We start from the raw sequence: 11,351 nt of genomic DNA on the forward strand, positions 1-11,351 counted from the left end.
AGCTGGGGAATGTAGTCTGCAACCTGAAAGAGAAGCAAGGCAGCTTAAAGAGTGTCGGCGCAGCAGCGGTTCACTTTACACCGCTGATGTCTGCCTTGGCTCAGGATTTCATGGAAAGTTAACACCGCTGACGATACACAATAAGACAAGAGGTCAAATCCTCACCTGAGGGCCAGAGAGGAAAAACCCACCCTCGGAATCAGGAGTTACTTTGGGACAAACTCTTTGTTTACTTTGGCCTTTATCCACTTTCACTGTTGCTGCAAGCTATTTCCCGCATTTTCCAGAATGCCTTTCAAGAGATGTTTTTCTTTCCTTTAGTACTTTCACACTAACGTTGCAGGCCCAAATACTCTGCCGATTAGTTTAAAGACGGCCCGCCTGGTTGTACAGCTCGATTGCCGGTCTTGATGTGAGCACCATTTGAATATTTGTGACTTTTTAACATCCTCTCGTTGCATTGTCCCCTTGGTCTGCGTCACCAGGTGTCCCAGCATGCTTTGTAAAGTGAATTAGTCACTTCCCACAGACAATGAGTGTGAATTTACTGTGAGTGCTGTTCATTCATTGTCACCAGTCAGTGTGTGCGTATATTGGGCCTGCACAATTTGAAAATGCATCTTTTTCTTCTCCATTTTGGACCTTGTGCAGAGGTCCACACTGCACACTAAGCAGTTATTTTTGACACATAAAAACAGATATTTTGTTTAAATCTTCAGTGTTTAATGTATGTGGGGAAGATGATGATGCATGTGTCTTGGGCTGTGTAGCGTCTAAGACTCACCAATAGCTTATCACACAAAAGGTTTTGTGCATAGCTTGTATATATGTTGATTTTGTCAACTTCATGCTCACTCAATAGACCCTTTTCATGGCAGACATTTTGACTTGTCAAAGCAGGAAAACCAATAATATTAACAATGGTTTCATTCCATTAAGTGTCCCAGTAAGTCATGTACAATACCAGAGCACTGGGACCGGCTCACCTAAATGGAATACAGCAATCATTAAGGTTATTAATTTCACCTGCTTTGACAAGTTAAAATGTCTGCCATTAAAAGCGATTATTCTTCTGTGACTCCAAACCCTTCTGTTGGCCTCAGGTGGGCGTAGACCACCGATGTGCCACCTCCATTGCACACGTAGTCACCAGATGCTTTTCAGCTAAGTTTCTCTGTGGGAGGTTCATATTATGTCTACCCAGAATTCATGATTCTGCAGCTCTCCCTTTTAAAATATCTGAACATTTACGTAGCTAGAACCTAAAATGACGTGACACGACATACAGAAACCTGCTGCCAGAGAGAATCCTGCACCAATGTGTGCTGAAAAACACCAGTATGATTCTTTTAATGTGTTCTGGGGTGGGTTTTTCCTCTTCAGTGTGCTAATACAGTGATTTTCAGAAACGTGTTAGAACAGACTGATGGTAATGAATCTGTATGGGCTAAATCATTATGATGATGGACTGGAAGAAAAAAAAAAAAACCATGGATCTAAGGACACACCTGTCCTCCAGAGAGATTTTTGGCACTCTCATACAGCTCATCAATATGGGAGGAGAAGGACTGGAAGTCTGGGATGACGAACTTCTTGCGGAAGGCCTGAGTGAGCAGGACAATGTTGCTCTGGACACACCTGATGAATAAACCACAAATAGCATGCTAAAATATTGTGACTGCATGCAATTGAAGGAAAAGTTTGTCAACCAAGTTTGCAACCCTGATGTCTGACAAACTTCAATGAATGTTGATAAAAGTGGCTGATGAAGGAGCTTCATCGTAACATATTGATCAGCTGCTTTTCATCCATATAGTGTGATCCAACATGAATCCATATAGTGATGAATGATCAATTTCAAACAACAGACTGTAGTAACAACACTGACGTAGTATATGTGACAACATCAGAGGGTTTCAGAGAAGTGTCGGTTCTCACGTTTTAGGTTAGTGGAGCCAAAAAAAGGTTTAATTTGAGAAAAGGTGAGGGAGGCAACCACCATGGAGTGACACAAACAAACTCCAAAATCCCCAAAACAAATATCTCCTTAAGCCTTAATGTGTTACTTTTAGTTTTATTTTTTTTCTGATTGGCACCAAAGCACACACAAGTAGAAGTGAAAGTTAATAATGAGTTAAATATCCTGTACACAAAAATCTATTGACTTATATTTTGAAGACAGGAAGGAAGTTGCGGGTTTCCCCAATGAGTGCAATCCAGCATTTTCTTTGAGAAAACATCTAGTAGCTATTACAAAAACTACATCTTAGTGCATTTTGCAATTACGCTGATATCCATTTATACTGGCTGTTGCCGCCCCCCCCACTATGACTCACTCCAGTATTACATAAACTGGTATTTTCAAATGTTTCGAGCCTGTCAAGTACATCTCACTTTAAGACTGAGAGCGGTGGCTTCTGTACAATACAAAGCAAAAGCATGTTAGTGAACTATAGCAACTACAACTCTTTGCTGTTAGGACACAAAGCACTTATCTCTTAACACCATTACAGTATTAGAACATTTTTAACATACAGTTGAATCGTGAAATATTTCTAGCAAGCCACCAATAATTCTGATGCCACAAATCTGCAAAACCAAACAGACAAAGACCAAATGAGGCTTGTTGGTATCACTATTTTGCAGCATAGACACAGACGTGGAAGCTGGGTGTATGAAATAAACACAACGGGGAGGGTATCGTTGTTTGGTCCATGATCTGTCTGATTCAGTGATATTTCAAGCTGACTGTGGAGCAGTTTGACCAGTCTGATCACCGGACTGGCCACTGAAGTGACGCCGGTTGCGTTTCCCCAAAGAGTTTGTAAATTTGCTTTCAACTTCTCCACCGCAGGTCACTTTTTTCCCCTCGGCCTGATTTGGTCCGAATCGGCCCTATAAGGCAGTATCATTGTGGACAAAAGCCGCCACCTATTCTTCTGATTTCAATGGGAATGCGACCCAATGGCAGGCATTAATAACTACACAGAAACACCCAATCTTCTCACTGATGGTCGTGTTTGTTTATGTAGGTAATACAGAGGCATCAGTATTAAATTGAGACCGTTTCAACCAGTTAAAAACTCCTTGTAGTATATTTAAAAGGATATAGAAGGATCTCATGCATATAATTAAAGTCACACAAAAACAGAATTGCTGCTAAAATGCTCTTTGATGGCTATATTTCTGCATTTATGCAATATACGCAAATTTAAACAATTAAGTATGTTTGAATTTGCCATTTAAAAAAAATATGTTCATCAAAATGGTGTTTGAAGGCTGAAGAGAGTAAACAGTGAAAAAAACCCAGTGCCACTATCATGGGTGTATATGATGGAGATAAAACACCCACACAAACAAGACACGACAAGCCTTACTTCTTGAATAGGTGCCTGTCCAGTGTAACGCCATCTGTTGTGTTCTTTAGAGTTTCTTTGAGGGTTTCCATGCATTCCTTCAGTCTGGGGTCTCCAGTCCGAAGCCCAGTGGCTTTAAGCGCCTAAAATAAAGAGTATTTAGAACCACCTCTTGGTAGGAACAACTTAAAAAGAAAACAATCAAAAGTGGAAGAAACAACCAAATGTTCATTAAGCGGAAGTGAATTTGAAGGACTTACTGTGAGAAATTTGTGAGCAGGAATCGTCTCTTGACCTTCTGCGACTGTGTAGAAGAGCAAGTCCTCCAAACTCGGGAGAATGCCTGCATTTCTTCTCCTACATTGGAAAGTAGTAAATAGACACAAACACACATGTATGAGACACAGTCACGTTAAAGTACTCTTTAAACTTTGCTAAAAACCCCATTGTTTTTTCTTGTCTTTGGTGTAGAGGTTAACCCTGGAGCTAAATACATGGGACAGGCAGAAAAATGGAAGTAAATAGAGCGCAGTGACAGCATGGTTGAGGACTGCCCTAAAGGCTATTCACACCTGTCCTGCCAGAACAAACAGAGCTTATCTGTAGCTGTTGATGCAGTCTTTACACATTAGTGAGGGATTTGAAAGGCGCACACTGGAAATATGCAATCCAAGTGGAAGCATTGGCCACAGAGGTGTGTGTGTCTGTTTGTAGAGCAGAGTGATCAAAGGATTCATTATGCAGAAAGCACAATACTAGAGAACGGCAGTGAACTCTGATAGGCAACATTATGTATTAAGATTATGGAGAAGATGCTGAACTTGCATGAAAATGGGGTAAAGTTGCTACAAATAGCAAACTAATTTACCTCTGTGATACACAGGCCCACATTCAAACTGTCAACAGGATACAGTATGCATGATGGCTTTAGAGAAAATACAGCCTGCTTCAAAGCTTTCCTTCACTGCTGAATATTTTCATAGTGTTCTGTAGTGCTTTGCATAACGCCGGCAAGGAGAGGAGTGTCAGCGGATATCTGCTGCGGCAAGGTAGTCTGGACATTATTTGGACTGCATGCTCGTGCTCAGATGCATGCTTAAACTAGAAATGTTGAAATGTTTCAGAGATAGAGCCCTAGCAATCTCTCCTTCACCCAAAGCGCCTGTTCACAAACCATCAGTGAGGGTAACCAATAGAAACTGCTTCAATCCATTTGTTTGTCACTACGTGGTTCTCTCACTCTTTACAGTCTGTTGGGAAACACAGCTCTAAAGCAATGGCCTTCAATCAAAAAGGATAGAAATAGTATCCAGAATTGTACGGAAAACATCAGTTCATTTTCAGAAATCCTTCAAAAACAGTTGACACCCAATACCACCATCATGCTGTTAGGTACTGAAATATTATGACTATGTAAAGATAACACCCCCTACTACACGTCAGCTCACTCGTAGGTTTGGCAGTAGTGTCTGGAGCAGGGTTAGACCCAGAACTAAATTCCAGGAATTCTCTTTTCTTTAGCCCAACACAGCCCTCTGTGGCTCTTGGATTAATAAAGCCAACACTGTCGCCTGTTCACACGCTGGTCATGACACAGCAGCGGGGTCTGCAGTGGAGCAAACGCAGCTCAGTATAGAATCAGGACTTTTTTTAAATCTCACACCCTTGTAGTCCAATTTTAAAAGCCACAGTGAAAAAGAGAAGCAGCAGGAAAACTGCAGCTTTATGGAAAATTGGGCATTTTCAGTGGTGACCTCATGTTGCACTAGTGAGGGTAACTAGTAGACGTCGAACAAACAAAGCCAGACAACTTTTTTTCCGCCCAACTTTCCCGCCTTTCAGACTGTCCAATCAAATCAAAGTCTTTCTCTCGATAACAAGCAGTAACTCCCTTCAGATAAGAACCAATACCTTATTTCAAAAGATCATGCAGCCCTTCATCTCTCCTCTATTTTGGCACATTCTCTTCTCTCCACGGAGTAAACACTCCACATACAGCCAGGGTAACCACGTTTGAACATGTGCAAACACACCGAGATCGACTAAAACTGTTGTCCGTCAGGCATGTCTAATTCAAAGGGAGTGTTATTGACCTGACATCTGCCACTTCAACAGCCCTTCCATACAGCGGTCAATAGGTGAACCGCAGTCACAAAGCAACCAGCAAACCAGTGTGCAGGTGCGCTGTGCCGGGATGATACACCCTACAGTGACATGTTTACAAGTGAGTTGGATTAAATGAGTTAAATTAAGCCTCCATTAAATTAGCTGTGCTACCATACTCAAAAATGTTTGAGGTTGAAGTTAGACAGAGAATTTATTCAGGGTTGTGCAAAGCTCATTAAGCACCAGCACGCGTTCTGTAGCAGGGGAAGAGTGTTCATGTTCTGCTGTGAAACATACAGCACTTTGTGCAACGACTGCAGAAAACACGAGGACAAAGTGGGAAGTATTTGGCCAAATAAAGGGGCACTTGATGAATTTTTTTGAGGCGTCTAACTCAGCCTGTGAAAACAGTCGTACAGTGTTCTTCTGAGGCTCTGGAGGAGCTTTGTTTATGACGTCACTGTTATCTCATCTTGGAGACTACATATTTTTATATAAAAACAACCCCCAAAAAAGTTACAAATAGTGAGTGTGGTTTTCAAAAAGACATGGTCACAATTTCCATGGGAAGGTCTAACAGAAAAGCTAAGGTTAGTTGCATGATGGGAGATCCAGTGTTTTTGCAGATTGACTCATACTCTGGGCTAACAGCCAGGATATTGTAGCCACAACTACATCGATTTTGAACATTTTTATAATCTGTCTCCCGCAGTTCTCCTGAGGCACTTTAAGGATCATGTTACTGCTTTGTATCTGTAGATAAACGACTACAGAGCAAGCAACATCGTTCTCAATGATCCCAGGAAAACGTCATCACAATAACACCGTAAACATAATGACAATATTTGATGAGGTTACAGTATCTGTAAAAAAGAGCAAAAGTAAGAACGATAGGTTTTAATTGTTTCTCTCCAACTTCAAGGGTTGGGATAGATCTAGTCCAATATCTGTATCCAGCTAATTCACATATCGGATTTCGGACTGACGTCACCGATCCAGATTCCATAGTCTGGTGGTTTTATGAATGATGTAATAATGCAATTTTAAGCCAAAGTCAAAATGTTCTAGCAGAAATGAATTAGTAATTAAACTGTTCTTCAGAGATATCCAAAAGGAAACATCTCCCAGAATTGAGAGTGACTGAGTAAGCTGGTGACAACTGGCTAACTCAACGTGTGCTTCGTTTATAGATATTTTAGTCTCGAAACACAGAAAAAGCAACACAGCAACTTGTAATGTTTGTAAAGCCAACGTTCAGAGGGATGTCATCTGTGCTGCATTGTACAATACTACCAAATTAATTCGGCGGTATCAGCGTTGCTAACAGCAAATATCCAAATTCGGAACTAAAAAAGTGCCGTAGTGACTACTATCAATGGAAAAAGGCCACTAAGAGCCAAAGTAAGCTCTTTACTGTGACACGTTCAACACAGAAATCCATATTAATGCGGTTTACACCGTTTATTAAACAAAAAGACTCAAACTGTAACATAAGCCTTCTGACCCTCTTTGCCTCAGTCCTCATGCAAGTATACAGGTAAACAAGGTAAAACTACACCCACGTGTCAACAACCTGAGGCTGAACAGCTCAAATACGTGTTGTGGCTCCTACCAGTCACTGTTCTTTTTTCCAACTGCAACTGAACTCATCTGTCATAAATACTGACGGACAGGCCAGTGGAGCAGATGGCTGAATTAACAAGTGACACATATCACATCATTCTGTGGTCGGCCTGTTTGATATTCTCAGTTGACACCAGCGGACGTGAAATGAACTGAATAAGCAAACGCAACAGTTTGTTTAAACTGCACGAGCAGATCAGGTGTGAATACAACCTAAAAACACCTCGTTTCTCTACATTTGTACTTTTTGTACAGGCAGATGGCTCTCAGTCCATTTGCTGCTGGATGACTGCTCATTGGTGTAAGCAGAACACTTTGAGAGCTTCCTGGATACGAGATAAAGACGGAGCTGTTTTAAAATCTCTTTTTTGCCCTGTAGGAACTACGGTTCTGTGGGATTACGGCGCAGAATTAATTGCCAGTATTTTATTAGTCATGCAGCACATTTATTGTTTAATTCATCTCACATGTCGGGCTATCTTAACACGCTTCCACTGGCTTTTCAGTTAAAATGTGCTTAAAAAGTCATTTTTGGTGACACAGACCATAAATAACAGTATTCCCATACATAGCACAAGAAAATCTAAGATTACAATAGTTAAAAGATGTGAAAAGGAGATCGCATGGGCTCGAGGACGCTGCAAAAAGCTGGCTGTGACATTCAATGATCTGGCCTGAGAGTGTGGGGAAATCTTTATCAGGGTCACATTAGTGACTTAACACCAGGCGTAGTTTCACTATGCAGCATGTTGGAGCTTAAAACAAGTCTGTTTCTCACTTTCTGTTTCGGTCATGTGTATCACAGCAGTCATTTGTCACTTTTTGACGTCTTAATCCCATCTACCTCCATCCACTGAAGCTGTAACTGATCCAATAAATTGCTCTCAGTGGATGGCTGTGTGCCAGTGATGCTCCTACAGCACAACATGTCTGTGAGGCCTTGTCTGGGAGGTAAAAGCAATCAATGATTTCCTGTCAGTTATATCAGGGCAACAGCTCCACTTTAATTCACTGCTAGCTTTAACTAAACCTGCTGTGTCAAAAAAAAAAAACCTGGAAGCATTTTACTCAATTTCAAAATAAAGCTGTCAGAGTAGAGATAAGATTGTTTTCTCATTGGCAGTCAAACCACATTTCCTGCCAAGGTTTATCTTGTGAGTCATCATCTGCGATGTGGTCAACGCGACATCACGTGCATCAACGCCTCTTTTTGTGCAGCTGACCCATAAAATATGAATCACAGGAGTCAACAGTAACCCCAAGGACTGGGGTTATCCTAAGCATGTGCACACACATTCAGACGCTCACAGGCGATGCAATGATTCAGGGGCCCTGTGACATGTCGTCAGCTACACGGCAGGACAAGGCAGGAGCTGCATTCCTACGTAGCCATTTTCTGCTGCCAGAGAATAACAACCTGTAACCTGGGGCTTCGCCTATTACCTTTCTAGAAACCTTTGTTTAGGTTTCCTCTGCTTTATAGTGGTATTGAGCTCACTCTTTGAGCTCCCTAAATACTGGCATGGGCTTCTTAGTTTGTCTAACAACTCCTCATTGCTCTTAATTTAAAACTGTCCTGGTCAAAACAGATGCAGTAGGAAGTTAGTTTGCAATACCTGGAACTTGGTATCACCTCTTGGGAAGTGTGGAAATTTAGTTTTCAGGAACTTGGAAGCAGAAGGACGGGGAGAGCAGTGGAAACAAAAAGGTAGACCTTGTAACAAAAACAACACGTGAAGTCACGTTTCATTAAGTTCCTTCAGAGGAAAAAGGGTTATAAGAGACTGGAAAGCTCCTGGCCCAGGGAGGACTCCGGAGCAGACTCAGGAGCAGGAGAATTTACATCGGCATACCGTTGATACATATCTCAGCGATGGCAACGCCCCATACTTGAGTATCTTCATTTCTAGGTCACAAAACATCCCAGTCATTTTGGCTACACTGAGCAGGCTCATAAAAACTGTTTGGCTTCAAAAGGGAACACATGGACTGCAGTCGGTGTAGAGACAGCCAGCTGGCTGCAAGTAATACCATTTGAGATGTGAAATGGCAGATATGGATCATTTAAATCCAAAAAGCGCTCGTAGAGCTTCATGCACGACATAATACTGAACAATGGGATAATGTGAAAATGCAAACTAAACAGAGCTGGATCTGAAGTTCTGCTATAAATCTGAATAAAGCGCTGTGCCAGTCTACTGTACGATAACAATAACGCATTTATATGGGCAGCTGGCTTGAAAATCAGTACGAGACTTTGTGCTACAAATGTGTTTAATGTATTTTAGACTGTACAGCTCTGCAAATACAATCATATCTTAAACTTCTAAATAAATGTCCAGAGACGAATCACCACCTCCAATCCGATAAAGGTCTAGTATTTTGTAAAATATATATTCTAAAGGTGCATTTGCTTATCTTCAACCTCTTATATGTGCTTTTCTCTGTAATAACAAATGCATCTGTGACTGAAATAGTCCAATCTTAAACATGGAGCGGACATGTAGGTGACTTCTTGTCCACAGCACCATGGCAGTGTCTCTTTAGGAGAATAATTAGTGTAGATATGGACAAATAGTTTGCGTGCAATTTAAGAGGAAAACTTCATGGAAACATGCCAGCACTAGCAGATACTGTGAGTACTCTGAGCAGCTCTGCAGCCACTTCACTGGAGTGGGAGGTCGCAGTAGAAACCACTGGAAGCCATACAAACAGACTGCTCTCCAGTTATTACACTATTATAGCAACCAAAAACTAATTATCAACTATCATCAAAGGGTTGGTCCCAGTCTATGACATTATAGAGGTCATAGTTTGAATCTGAGTTTAGATCCAGTTCTTTAGATAGTGTAAATGAAATAAAAATAACTCTTAAATATGGAGGTTTGTAACTGTGCCACTGCTGTTTCACTTTCACAAAGTGCCGCACCACGCTGCGTGTTATCTCCACAGCCACAGCCAACCTAACGTTAAATAAAGCCGGTGGAGGCCAAATAAAAACCCTAATTAACTTCGGGTTAAGTTGCCGCGTCGGTATTTTAAAAGCGGCGTATTTATACAGCAGCTTGGCACAAAGCCACCGGAGGCTGCTCCTGGTGTGAACACATGGTTTGATGGCTGCCGCTAACAGGCCGTTACAGTCACAGAAAACAGGGCTTATTTACTCTAAAGGCAGAATATCTGTATCTTAGATGTAAAACAAAGAGTAATATGTAAGTGAGCGATATTCAATGCGGTTGTAATACAACGTTTGTGGCCGGTTGGCGAACATCCGCTTGCGCCTTTAACGTATGCGTCATGACTCGCCGTAAACGCCTCTCTAGTCTCTACCATCACACATCCGTTTCTTTCCGCAAGAAAAAGTGCTGGAAACCTACTTGTCGCTGTCTGCCTCACTGCTGTCACCCTCTTTCTTCAGCTGTTCGTCCAGCTCCACTGCGCCTTCGGTTTTCGCGCAGTAGGAGCGGAACGGGGCGGCGAAGGGCGCGGTGCGCAACGCCGGGCGGTGCGCAGCGGCATGGAGGACCTTCAGTTGAGCTCGGGCATCAAGGGAGGCGGTGCCGAAGCAGCAGTGGCGGGTCGGCAACCAGGGGTTCTGTCTAGAGCCGGACAAGGGACGCTTGAGGGTGGCTTCTAACAACTCCTTGAGCACTGTGGAAAACCTAAACTGTAACATCTCAATCCTGTCAGGCGGTTGGAGAGAAAAGTCGCGGTGCCAAATAGATCCGGTAGCAGCAGCAGGAGGGTTGTTACTGTTCGTCTCCAACCACGTTGACTGTCTGAGAGGCGATGACTCACACACACCGGCGTCCTAAAATAAATACAGGCGCAGTTCACGCCCCCTCCGCTCCTATTGGTGGAAACGAGGCGATGTCCGCCTCCAGAGAGCATTAGTGACGCTATGGGTGCAGGGATTGGAGTCTCTCTGTGTCTGTCAACTCATGTTATGGGGTTTTCTTGAGCAGTATAGGACGATTGAACCGGTGGCTCAGACGTTTCTAGCATCTGTTTAAAAACGTCACATTGCCCAGTGTGTTCGAGGATTCAGGTCCCTTAATTAAAGTACTAATACCACTTTAAAGATACTGTCCTGCATTTAACATGTTACTTAAAGAATGTTATGTAAAATTAATCAAATGTTTAAATAAAAAGTTCCAAAAATAAAATGTTACTTAAGTAAAAGTACTGATACCACATTGTATAGATAGATAGATAGATAGATAGATAGATAGATAGATAGATAGATAGACAGACTTTATTAATCCC

General features: G+C 42.1%; 1 protein-coding gene across 1 annotated transcript in view; it reads right to left on the reverse strand.

Annotated features, from left to right (window-relative positions):
- The window catches only part of glsb (glutaminase b), a gene marked incomplete in the record, with an annotated part of 41,183 nt that extends 30,306 nt beyond the window's left edge, over positions 1-10,877 (reverse strand). Inside the window, 5 exon segments of the mRNA XM_035677305.1 lie at positions 1-23; positions 1,509-1,638; positions 3,378-3,499; positions 3,617-3,713; positions 10,463-10,877. Coding sequence (XP_035533198.1) covers positions 1-23; positions 1,509-1,638; positions 3,378-3,499; positions 3,617-3,713; positions 10,463-10,761 — 671 coding nt within the window.
- Positions 10,878-11,351: the final 474 nt, after the last annotated feature.

This window comes from Morone saxatilis, unplaced genomic scaffold (genome assembly GCF_004916995.1).
Source record: "Morone saxatilis isolate NCDOM2014 unplaced genomic scaffold, NCSU_SB_2.0 Contig5, whole genome shotgun sequence".
Lineage (NCBI taxonomy): Eukaryota > Metazoa > Chordata > Actinopteri > Moronidae > Morone > Morone saxatilis.